At 41.2% G+C, this 12,906-nt stretch overlaps 1 protein-coding gene across 4 annotated transcripts; it reads left to right on the plus strand.

Annotated features, from left to right (window-relative positions):
• Window positions 1–1,352: 1,352 nt before the first annotated feature.
• On the plus strand, window positions 1,353–12,788 carry dyrk4 (dual-specificity tyrosine-(Y)-phosphorylation regulated kinase 4). Of its 4 annotated transcripts, none has more exons than XM_026364683.1 (15): window positions 1,353–1,842; window positions 4,290–4,373; window positions 5,909–6,061; window positions 6,324–6,474; window positions 6,676–6,839; window positions 7,708–7,844; window positions 8,495–8,635; window positions 9,392–9,530; window positions 9,756–9,837; window positions 9,995–10,167; window positions 10,270–10,330; window positions 10,454–10,583; window positions 10,681–10,844; window positions 10,941–11,056; window positions 11,096–12,788. In XM_026364683.1, the coding sequence occupies exons 1-15, from the start codon at window positions 1,819–1,821 to the stop codon at window positions 11,210–11,212; spliced, it is 1,836 nt and encodes a 611-aa protein (XP_026220468.1). In that variant the 5' UTR covers window positions 1,353–1,818; the 3' UTR covers window positions 11,213–12,788. The 4 variants fall into 4 exon arrangements, with proteins under 4 accessions (XP_026220468.1, XP_026220466.1, XP_026220469.1 ...); XM_026364684.1 differs by having other exon boundaries at window positions 1,354–1,842; window positions 10,681–10,838; window positions 11,096–12,787; XM_026364681.1 differs by having other exon boundaries at window positions 10,941–12,788.
• Window positions 12,789–12,906: the final 118 nt, after the last annotated feature.

Here is a 12,906-nt window from a genome sequence, read left to right on the forward strand (position 1 = left end):
CTGCTGCCCAGGTCTTCACCAGTGAAATCTGTATGTGAAAGAGAAAAGAAAAAAGGCCATTCTGAATCTTGTCTGGGGTTTGTGAGAAGATACGTGGAAGTCTTAAGTCAACTAGGGTCTTATGGCGTGATGAGGCCAAAATTGAGCTTTTTGGCAGACTAGACTAAACACTGCACATCAGCATGAACACATCACTGTGACGTGTGGTGGTGGCAGCATCATGCTGTGGGCAGCCCTGGATGCTGGTGAAAATACAGGGTAGAGGGTACATACAACCATGTTACATACATCTGACATGCTGCAGTGTAGCAGTGCAATTAGATTAGGTAGATACATAGTGTGATTTTGTTTTATGCATCAAACTAAGTGGTTGTTGTGTTTTCTAAGTAAATTAAGTTCTTCAAGATCAATACTACTCCAGTCCTTTAAATATTCCACTTCTGAGAGATCTCAGAGTTCCCTGCCTCCCTCTTGTTGTCTCCACATTTCCCCATTCAACTGAAGGGCCACTCCGCCAGCAGGGGACAAATTCACACTAGGGCAAAAGGCCAAGAATGAAATGAAAAGAAATTGTGTGTCAGTTGTTGAACGCCTGTTAGATGCACCTTACACATCTGGTCTGTCTCCAGATATATTCGTAAAGATAGAGTTACTGTATGGTTAACCCCTGAAACACAACAACAGATTAGGGATTAAGGGAATTGATTAGCTCGGTATAATAAGGAGGGCAGAAGCAGCTTCCTCGACAGCTGATCATCCTGTACCAAATCTGAGGCTGATTACTGAAGTGGCCACCGCTGTTGCGTAACAGCTGCCAACTAATCATAATCATCTACTACATGTCTTCTGGGCTCCTCATCACATGGAGCAACTGAGTTGTTTCCCCCTGAAGTGGGGATTAGCTATTGGAAAACAAATTTCCATTATAACAGCAGCACAGTGTTAATATCCTAATGTCCAGACTCTTGTTAAGGTGAAGGATAAGAAGCAATTTCACATATCTGCGTGGTCAGGGGGAAACCTCCTCTTTTTGTAATTATTTTTATTATTAATAATCATTATTAGCTCTAGAGCTCCAGTAAAGTATTGAAAATGAAACTGAGGTTTACAACAACTGAATCTGTCCATTTGTTCATACAATGTCATTTATTTCCTATAAAGGTCAATTTTACTGTATATCTTGTTTCCTGTGACGTGTTGCACGTAGACGCAACTTGTCTCGCTTGACTGAAGAAAGATGGGATTTCCAGTGCAGGGGCTCTGGATCTGAGTCTGAGCAGTTTAAATAACACTGACTGTAAATGAAGTGCGCTCCTGCTGCGTGGCCACGAAGTGCACGCGTCGGTGTGAACCTTCTCTGAACAGTGTCGGTGGTGGTGGTGGAGAGCGCATCGCTCACACAGCGTGGTGTAGGTGGAAGACGGCAAACAAATAAAAAAAAAAAAACCATCTATATAGGGATAGCCCCAGCTGTCAGCAGCAGAAGTCTGAACAGGTGGCTCCTTCAGTCCCTTAGCAAAGCGCGTCAAGGCGCAGAGACCCTCAACAGCTTGCCTCGCTCGCTAATCTCCTCTCTGACGACAGCGCGTTTACGCTGCGCGCGCGTAAAACCAGGAGTATGGCAGGTTTCGATCCGCGGATCTGATCAGTCTGAAGGATTTTTACGCACCGGTGTCGATTCATTCAGTGTTCATCTCGGAGTTGGAGTGGCGGAAAAGCGCGTCTCGATTCCCGAGGCTGGAATATCAGAGTTGGATATAATGAGCCTCTCTTGGATTTTATAATCTCTCCGTTGTGTTTGGATTGTCAAGCAGCAGCATGTTGCCAGAAATAAATAACAAGGTGAGGCACGTTTGTTGATTAGAATTGATTTTACTGTGCAATTCTGCAAAGTGCTGTCAGTTATCCACTCAATTAGAGAGTTGTTGTGTTGCTTTAACCACATCTTACCTCACTTTAATGCTCCCATTTAGTGTCAGAACATACGTTTACACGTTTACTTGCTTTAAGTTTTCCATGGAATAAGAGATACCCTTGCCTAGATACAAGGCTTTATTCCAGTCTAATTCCATTTTGGCTGAAACCCTCCACAGGTGTCTTCTTACACAGTAATAAACTAAAGTAAATGTCTGGCGTTTATTGTGCATTCCCTGTTTATCTTCACTGATTTATGCATACAACGTTAAGTCATTCTCACTTGGAGAGAATTCAAATCTCTCCTCCACAAACTAACCCACTTGAATGCTTATTTTGTCATCCACCTCCTTTCCCCCCACACTGCATGCCAAGTTATGGTGAAAAATCGGATCCATTTCTATTTCAGTCCATATTTAGCCTACTTATTTCAGTGTTTGTTGTGCTATATGTGTTCTGGTGTATTTTTCTCACCTTACATGGAAGCTGATATAAATTTAACCCCGACTGTTTTTGGATTTACGAGGAATTTTTATCTTTTTCGTGGTTTTTAGTGAAGTATGTGAGAAATGTTTTGCTCTGACACCTGCTGACAAGTTGGTCCACATGGGCTGATCAGTGACTGTGCTGATTTTAAACGCATGTCTGACAGATGACAGTGTGCCTGAGCACAGTTTTTCGGTTTGTTGATGTTTGTCATCAGTTATTCATGGTTTTATTGCTTTGCTGACACTCTGACCAACTGACCCTGGAGGACATGAAGAACCATAGTTGCTCTCACGTTGCTCTCGTGATTTTATTCCTCCAGCACACACACCCAGGCCACGTAGCCATAGACTTAATATTGCTGTTGACTTTACTTTGTTGAACTTGTTGGCACATTTAATGCAAATGCTGTTGTGTGTGTGTGTGTGTGTGTGTGTGTGTGTGTGTGTGTGTGTGTGTGTGTGTGTGTGTGTACAGTAAATGGATGCTTCCCTGTTTAGATTATTATGTAACAAATTTTTTTGTACAATCTTTAGTATCGGCCCCAAATCAGACACCGATTTAATTTAACACCCACTGTGTTAAATCTCATCTCTTACTGTTCTTAATGAGAAAATTAGTCGATTCACGTACTCATCGTTGCTGCGACACCTGTCACTCATCTCTGTCACATCACAGCGAGATTAAAAGTCACAGGCACTATTTCATTTTGACACCTGGACCCATGTTATGATGGCACTGGGTTTCAGCTGGCTCATTAGCCAGGCTTACAGCAGGCCTTTACGGGTGATGTTTTAGAAGCCAACCTGCTACACTGACCTACATGACTCCTGCTGTCACTCACAATGCTCCTGAGACTGTAACGTGACTACATAATTGTATTGCACCCTTGTTTGGTTACACGTTGCTTCATTCCTGAAACTAACTGAATATACAGTCTTGAAGGTGAAGTCCCAACAAGTGGCTGTTTGTAGTATGGCTTTACAATCATCCAGCAATGGAAGTCTTTTCTTTTAATATAAAGATTTATAAATATGTTGTAAAGATAGGAGTCAATTCAGTGCCTCATCCTCAGCTGGCTGAAATGGGTCACTTCATCTCCCTCCCCCTTTGACCACACTTCAGTGATACTGACCTGATGTTGCTCTTAACTTAAGGTTAAAGGTTGGAAGCTGTTCCCTGTGCAGCACCTGTGGACAACACCCCACTCAGTCTCCCTCACCCCCTCCCTCCCTGCCAGGCTGATAGAGTGAATTTAGCACGTATCCCCAAATGGGGCTAAGCTCTGTTGTACCCATATGGTGTTGCCCAACACTGCTGATTAATAAGGCACGTGTAAGCTGGCTTGGTGTCAGAGAAAAGCGTGCAGAATCAGGCCAAATGCGTGTGGTGATGTTTTTTTTTAGAACATCCAGAACTCTGTTATTTTTTTATTTTTTTTGCAACATTTAGTGCATCCCTTTGAACATGTTCGGGAAAGAGGCGCTCCAGTGTGCACAGGCTTGGAGGCACGTGTACATCCTCTGCCAGACACATGGATGTGCACATGGGCCCACACCAGCAGGTACACAGAGAAAACCGAATAGTGATAGGATCATTGTTGCTGGGTTTTCGCAGAAAGGATCTATTTTGGGATCATAGTGCAATATTTTTACTAGTCTGGCTGCAACCTCGCTCAGCTGCCCACAGGCTGTGTGTTTCTGAAGAGACTCGAGTATACAGCCAGCATCAGCTTGAGGAGCTATTTCATTATTATTTAACACGACTGCTAATTTTACACTCGGTGTGAAGGGATTCTTTTACACAAGGATTCTTGGAACTGAAGTTGTTATGTATTATGTTATATAAAAAGTCGCATTTTTTATGAATGGCTTCTTTTCCTCCCACAGACGTCACGACCAGAGGCCTTTCCTCACCCCCACAGACTCCCAGCAGAAGGGAACCGTATCGGTACAAACCGACCCTGCTCACAGGTCAGCATACCCACAACTTTGTTTCATAAACAATTCCATCTTTTAAAATTACATAAGGTGTTGCATTATGATTAACACCTAACATCACAGCGACATAATATTTGATCTTTGCCTCTGCACTGCAGTGACCTTTTTCTTTTAAGAATTTAGGTTACCTGCAATGATTATTTCCTCCCAAGATGTTAGAACAACACTGACGTGATTTTACAATCTGTCAGCACATATGTCGTGTAACGGATCTTTTGCAATGAATCAAGTTCATCTTATTTTAACAGCAGCCTTTACCCCTTTACCCCCCCCCCCCCAGTTCTGTACAGGCATGTAACTGTGTTTACTTCCTTTGCGTGTTGTAGCAGGTGCTTGCGACTATATTTAGCCTTATCTCTATGCGTCATAACCATGTTGGCAGATCCCCCACCAGCTTTTAGCATGTGAGATGAAATACCGCAGCTATCCACTGTATAGATAAGAACGATTTTTCTTTCCCCTTGAATCAATTTAACTCATCTGACATGATTTGTGATGCTGTACCGTACATTGCTAAGGGCTACTTAACAGCATGCTGCATGTAGACACAGCTCTGTTTGAAATTGAAATTTGTATAAAATTGCAGCTAAGTATATGAGGACACATTTTAAATATGTACTGTATGTACTGTCTGGCAGTTGTCCAACCACAATTACCCGAGGGGATCACTAAAACAAAGTAATTATTATTATTACTATTATTATTATTATAATGCCCCGGTGACACAGATACATGTATGCAGGATATCTCATTTTTCCCACTTGGCACAGGACAGACATCTCATTTTGCCCCGATTGCCAATGACTGAACCTCGCAAGGCTGTGACACATGTAATCATGCTCTCAGAGCCAACAGGATGGCAGGCAGAGAAAAGCAGGTTGCTGCTCTTCGCCTCCCCCCACAGAGCCAGCACAGACAGGCTCTGTCAGGACCGAGCCTCACAGGGCTTTGTCCCCATTTTGCTCTCACCCTGAACAGTAATTCCAGCCGTTACCTCCTGGGGGGGGGGGTCCCGGCTACCTGAGCCTCCACAGACAAAATGCACGTGAAAGAGATGTCACTGAGGACACAAACCAAACATGACGAGGTGCGGCCAGACGTACAGATGTGTTCGTGACAAAATAAAAGAGGACGTGACAAGCTTTTGTCCGCAGCTTACAAAGAAGAACACATTTAGACTTGACACGTACTGGCCCACTCTGTCTGGCTGCTTTTGTTCTGTGTTTACAACTGCATGTGCGGTCCTGTATTCATTATACTTAGTGTGTAACTCCCTACAGGAAAAGATCTTTAAAGACCTCCGGCAGTGGAAATTGGACAATTCTTTGTTGATTTGCCTACATATTAGCTCTGGTTTGTGTATGCAGATACTATTATCACTATTATTATTATTCACTCCAGTCTGAAGTCTGACTAAAAGATCTATTTTCTTCCATGATCCAACCCTTCTTTGAATTACTTTATGTAGTGACATTTGTATTTCATGTGTATTTCTTTATTGAAAACAGAAGTTTAGCTCTGGTGTAGGGACATTGCCTCAGCTTGAGCCACCGGTGGTCCAGGTGGTGGTCAGTAATGCCAAAAACCAGCATCAGCAGTCGGACAACATCTTGCCCCAGATTGCCAACAAAGGGGGCCAAAACAACTTTCAGACACACCCGGTAAGCTGTTCATAAAATGACCTGTGTAAAGCTGGCCACCAGTTTGTATTATAGCATAATTTAATGCGTCTGATTGGAAGAAGTATTTTCAGTAGCTGAAACTCAGGAGTGAGAACATAGTTAAATCTAAAAGCACTTTATCATTAGGGTTAAAAAGAAGGTTACAGTCTGAGTAACACACATAGCTGTCAGCCTTAACCTTAGCCTCTTATTTCATTAACAATGAAGTTGAGATATAAAATGTGAATTTCCTTTTGTACAGGAGGAGAGGTCGAAGCCCACCCAGCAGTTCACCATGCGGTTTGGTGGAACAATGGATAAAGTGCCAGTCTCTCGCAGTAGCAAGATTTTAAGCAACAGGCTGGAGAAGGAGAAGGCTTATGAGGGACAAAGGTTACCAATGTCACCTATAGGTATGTTACAGCGAATGAGAAAGCAATGTGGATCTGGAGATTTTCCTAACACAATTATGTTATTAAGGAACAATGTAGATTTTAGTGCAAATTGCATGCTGGCATTGAGAGTTGATTGTTCACAATCGTCTGCTCTTGGCAGAGGTGTGATCAATATGAAGGTGACTCATCTCATCCACCCCCCCGTACTTCCTGTTGCAGAGGCATTGAAGAACTTCCAAGAGCGGCTGACAGAGTTTGAGCAGGAGGAGATCATGGACTATGCAGAGATCTGGTTCCTGGGTCTGGGTTCTCAGAAGATCGAGGGTTCCCAAGGCGCCCCGCAGAACTCAGGATACGATGATGAACATGGAAGCTACATCAGGGTAACTTGTTAGATGGAGTGAGATGGGGCTACATCAGTGTTTCAGATTTTAGCCAGTTAAATCTCATTTCCAGTATTTTTCCTGGCCGCAGTCCCACCTTCCATCCATACAGTCCAGTTTGTGTATGACATTGTGTCGTTAAACAGCTACAAGTGGAGTTAGTTTTTTCCTCTTTTCTTATGGAAAGGATTTGTAGGTCCCACATTTTTAATTTCTACTCCATGTCAGTGTAATCTAAAAGTATAACCACATAACCACTGTACAAGTTGTGCATTGACTAAAAATTCAAGTCAAATTCAGAAAGTATAATGGCACAGTTGGAGGTTCTTGGAATATTCAGTCACTTCGTCGATGTTATCAGTTTTCATTTGACTTCAAGCAGCCTAAGATGGACTGACGCCTTCATATGACCTTATTTCGGCAGACTTAAACCCCCCTTTCAGCTTGATTGCCTTCTTTGTTGAACTACCGTATACAATAAACTGCACTGGGGTCACCTAACCCAGTGACAACAGGCTTAACTGTTTTCACTGACGAGCAGTTGTCTCTTAGATAATATGGAATGAATGAGCTGTTTTAGCCTGAGTGACTGACCATTATTCAGACTCCTTTATGTCAATCGAGGTTCATCTCACTGCCGCAGCTTTGACTGACGGTCATTCAATAGTGTAGTTGCTGCGTGCAGAGCAGATCAAGTGAGCATGTTGTTAACTGTCTGCTCACTGAGTAAATATCATATGTAATCATTATCATTAGCTGTAATGTTAATTAAGATTAAAACAAAGATTAAAAGGATGGTAAATGCATTGTTTTTTCTCTCTTATTAGATGTTTAAATCTTTTCTGTGCTCTTCCTCCTGCTCTTCCAGGTGCTACATGACCATATTGCCTACAGGTTTGAGGTACTTGAAGTGATCGGGAAAGGCTCCTTTGGACAGGTCCTGAAATGTCTGGACCACAAGAACAATGAACTCGTAGCCATTAAGATGATACGCAATAAGAAAAGGTAGGCCCCAATATTTCATTCAGATCATCTCTGGTATTGTGTGGAATACATTATTTTTCTCATTCAAAGCAGTAAACTTTTGACATTCACTTGAGACCTGACACCCCGTTGTGAGGTTTTTTCCCACATGCCTGTGTCGTGATCGGTTTACATTTTAGGAGTCTGCCAAATCGTTGCACTCCTGATTTAGCATGGTAGAAGTCGGCACCTCGCGGTGTTATCTTACCTGTCCTTCCTCACCCAGGATCACAGTTGCAACGACTGCCCAGGTCCTCTAGATCAGATGTGGCAACCATCGGGTCTTACCGCTGCTTCAATAATGCAGAAAACAAAATGGGTGCAAACTGCCGCGGCACTGCCTCAGCACAACTCTGCACTATGTCAGATAGTTATCTTAGATGTAATTTCCCCTCGCGTAGGCTGGTGTATAAGAATTATCTGTAGGGATACTGGGACAATAATCTCTCCTTCTAGAGGAAAGCAATAGCAGAGAAGTTTGTTTTCTATGTAATCGTATTGTTTCGTATTCATGTATTTATTCATTCCGATCTAACGTCGTATACCTGGAAGTTCAGAAATAGCCAATGACCAATGAGCCAATGAATGTCAGTGTCCACCTACACATACGATTATTTTGACTTTCTCCATAGGTTTCATCATCAAGCTCTAGTTGAGCTGAAAATCCTGGATGTGATAAAGAGGAAAGACAAAGACAACCTCCACAATGTGATCCACATGAAGGAGTACTTTTACTTCAGAAATCACCTCTGCATCTCCTTTGAGCTTCTCGGGTTTGTATATTTACTTGGTTCCTGCATACAGGCCAGTCCCACATGTTCCGAAAGTACTATATAGGATACTATGCATACATCTGTTAATCAAACCTATTAAAGGTTAGCCGCCTGTTCCTTAACAGCAGGGACTGATCTTATCACGGGCACGTCTTTCTTGTCTCTAGTCATTACTCCTACCTCTGTGTAACTGGCACTCAGTCAGGAGTTAAGTGATTACCTGTCTGCTTTTTAGTGTTGATCGCAACTGATATCTATTTGAGTAGAGATAGTTTTGTATATCATTCTGGCTGAATGACCTTTAGAGGACGTCTTGGACTGCCACCTTGTCTAACATTACTGTCACAGAATCCTTTAGTTAAGACCTTGATTAGAGCCCTATCTCTTGCTCCTCCTTGCTTCATGGTGTGAAGGCTCCTGTTACACAGTCTAAAGAAGTTTATGCTTATCACAAGTCGCAAAAAATATCAGGAAACCCTGCCTGTCCCTGTCTCCCTCTGAATGTGAGCACAATCATAGATTTGCATGCTCCACTTGGCAGTCAGAGTTTATTTATTGTTTTATTATAGTTGACTCAAACTTAGCAGCCTTCTTTATTAAGACTATTTAATTAACAAGTACTTTATTTGGTCCATCTTTTTATTAGGGAGCTCTGCTATATATAGAAGTAGTATATAGATATCATATGGGAATCATTTTGTTGTGTTAACAGCATTGTAAACTAACCATGCGTCACATTTTTGTATCGTTTAACAGGGTGAACTTATACGAGCTCATCAAAAAAAACAACTTCCAGGGCTTCAGCCTCGCTCTCATCCGTCGGTTCACCCATGCTCTTCTCAGGTGCCTGCAGATGTTGCACAGGGAGAAGATCATCCACTGTGACCTTAAGCCGGTACTGCCTCCTCCAACATCCGTAAAACCTGAATCTGTATTTGTGATAGAAATCGTTGGCCATGATTAAAGCTACTGACATTAATAGAACCTGATGGAACCTAACTTTTCTTATGCTGCTGCTACTAGTGTTGATTTTGCTCCATCTTGTGGAGCTCTGTGATATTGCACCAGTAGAGCATTAAAGCAACCACGTTTGAATATACTGTATTTGGTTTGATTTCAGGAGAACATCCTTTTGTCTCAAAGAGGGCCAGGGAACATCAAGGTGGTAGACTTTGGGTCAAGCTGTTACGAACAACAAAGGGGTAAGAGCACATAACTCATCTATGAGAATATGTAACAATGTTTTTTTACCATGATATTTCTTTATATCACAAATTCAGTTCAAACACTATTTGAACTTCACCTCACCTTCTTCACCTGATTAATACATCATCGTCTCTTTCTTTCCACCTCCTTTAGTTTACACCTACATCCAGAGCCGCTTCTACCGCTCCCCAGAGGTGATCCTGGGTCACCCTTACAGTATGGCCATTGACATGTGGAGTCTGGGTTGCATCCTAGCTGAGCTTTACACAGGCTATCCTCTCTTCCCAGGAGAGAGTGAAGTGGAGCAGATAGCTTGCATAATGGAGGTATGACATAATAATTACGTTGAAATAATTGTGTTTCCATAGATAACGTTTATGGAGCCAGTTTCACAAATCTAAACGATTCAATATGGTTTTCACTGATAGGTTCTGGGAATGCCTCCAAATGATTTTGTTCAGTCAGCATCAAGGAGGAGACTGTTCTTTGGTGAGAAGTTTTCTTCACTTGGAGCTGTTTTATGTGTTATACTAAACTATGCATTTTATACAGCACGCTATTATGTAATTAAAGGATGAGTGAGTTACTAAATTGGCTACTGCTTGTGCGCAGACTCCAAAGGGAACCCGAGGAACATCACTAACAGCAAGGGGAAGAAACGGAGGCCCAACTCCAAGGAGCTGTCAGCTGCTTTGAAAACCAATGATGCTTTGTTCTTAGACTTCATCCAACGCTGCCTCACGTACGTGACTTTTTAATTATCACTTAAGATTACTGTAATAATGATCCAATAACAAGCTGCACTTTACATATTTAAATGATTTGGATCCACTTTTCAGGTGGGATCCTGCCAAGCGTATGACTCCTGATGAGGGGTTACAGCATGAGTGGATCCTGGAGGGAAATTTTAACAAAGTCCGGCAAAGAACCAAGCCTACAGTGAAGAAGGCCTCAGAGAGTTCAATCAGCACAGACAGACAAACTAACAGCAAGCCTGGTGAGAGTATGTTCTACATATATATGTATATATATATGAACAACTAAGTTTTTAGTGTTTATGTCAACCTGACATTTAATGTCTTTTGTTTTCTTGCCACAGGAGAGAAGGTCAGCTCAGAGAGCAACACTAATGACAAGCTGAAGAGAGACAGCTCAGAAACAGGAACAAAGATGGCTGAGCGTCTGCGGCCCATCGGGGCCTCAGCTGAGGAGGAGGTGTGTGAAAGTGAGGGGAAGATCTCAACGGATACCAAGCAGCAAGAAGGAGGTGGAGAACGGCCTGTTCATATCATCATCAAGCCCCAAGAGGAAGTGGGCACAGAGAGAAAAGATAGCCAGGAACCATCGCAGTATTTGCCCTCGATCATCTAACAGTCCAAGAGAAATGACAAGTGGGAACTTGAAATGTCCGTCCCACTTTCCATCTGCGAGTGATTAAGATATTTATGTAGATGCATTTCTTTGGTGCACACACAGCAGGGTAAAAAATCCTTCATGATGTTATTTGCTGCGGACACGTTGTGCAAGAAATGAAAGAGAAAAGATGAAAAAACGCTCAAGTGGATGTTTTCTAATGGCAAGCAGGAAACAATGAGTGAAAGCCATGCCATGTTGATATCAGGACGGGAAACACTGATCATCAGCAAGGGGGGGAAGGCATCTTCTATTTATCTATAGAGTCATAGTGTATTATTTTATTCTGTGAAACTCAGAGGTCTTATGCCAGTCATGTCAGTCAATCAGTTGTATGTTTTTATGAAGATGTTAACATGCAGTTTCATGCAGGCTGATAGATACAGTCACACACAGGCCCTTGTTGAGTTTAGATGAAATGGTTAAAAGTCTAATTCATAGTACAGCAAAACCTTTTTTGCTGTCACTGTCTCCTGTGTAATGTATTCAACCCACTCTCACCTTGACTTTTACGTGTTTCAGTTTCAATGTTAACAAATAATGAAGCTTACACTTAGATGTTAAAAAGTGCATGGGTAGAAAAGAAATTCAAACGTTGGTTTTATTTTCGTTTTCATTTAGTTATTTAACCTAATTTTGCTTTAATACTGGTGAAAGATTTGAAGAATTGTGTGCAATAAAGGCTGAGCCAAAAACAAGTTTTTTTTTTACAGAGAAATAATTGTCATTAATTTTTAATTATAGAATATAGTCGATCATGCACTGATTGTTATTTTCAGTTAATTTATTGAATATGTTTGAGCATCTGTTTCATACTTGTTTAACAATTTAATTCAACAATCCCAAAATATGTATTTGTAATAGAATCTCATGTATATAATTCTGTTGTAATTTATGTATGTGTATTACATAACATATTCAAACAAAATATTTCAGATATTTGTTGAGGGTTCAGACAAGGTTTTACTTGTTGTGTTGTTACTGTGAGAGAACATTTTGTATGTCTTTATTATTGATATTTTTTATATTAGCAACAAAAAGACAATCCTAACATTGATAGTTTGTGCCTTGCAGTATTAGAAATCTTGCACTTTACTGTCTGTGTACACACGCATTAGAAACTTATTCCTGTCGAACAGAAAAGAGTTTAGCGGCCCTGCAGGCTGATGTCCTATCTAATGTTACAGAACTTAATTAAACAATTGTCTAAATATTTACATTAGTTTTACTTTTGATTTACTTTTTGATTTATTACTATCAGAGAACCAAATTTAATTTACCTAAAGATAGTCTGATAACCTCATTATATATTAGCAACCAGAGATCCAGAGATAAGGGTTTGTAGCTGAAAAACATCAGGATTTTTTTGTCTTTTTGCGATGAAATAAAAAGTTGTTTCAATGTGATTTCATCCTTATTTCATGTGTGTGTCCATAAGACAAGCTGATACATATCACACTTTAATTAGTAAACCTGTCCAATCTAATGCTATCCAAATATTTTCATTTAAAAGAATAAGGTGACCACAAAATCCTCTTAATTTATTGCACTCTAGTATGACTTCACCACCCACTATGATCTCAATAATAGACACAGAGTAGAATCAGAAATCATAACCTTGTAAAAGTAGGCTCCACAGCAGAGCAACTGTA

Source organism: Anabas testudineus, chromosome 6, assembly GCF_900324465.2.
Source record: "Anabas testudineus chromosome 6, fAnaTes1.2, whole genome shotgun sequence".
In the NCBI taxonomy this organism is placed as follows: domain Eukaryota; kingdom Metazoa; phylum Chordata; class Actinopteri; order Anabantiformes; family Anabantidae; genus Anabas; species Anabas testudineus.

What these genes read in the sequence shown, in the direction of transcription:
- dyrk4 (XM_026364681.1), top strand. Translation starts at nt 1,819, where the DNA reads ATGTTGCCAGAAATAAATAACAAG. An exon ending in ACAACTTTCAGACACACCCG is followed by an intron (nt 6,062 to 6,323) that starts GTAAGCTGTTCA and finishes CCTTTTGTACAG; the next exon opens with GAGGAGAGGTCGAAGCCCAC. An exon ending in AACATGGAAGCTACATCAGG is followed by an intron (nt 6,840 to 7,707) that starts GTAACTTGTTAG and finishes CTGCTCTTCCAG; the next exon opens with GTGCTACATGACCATATTGC.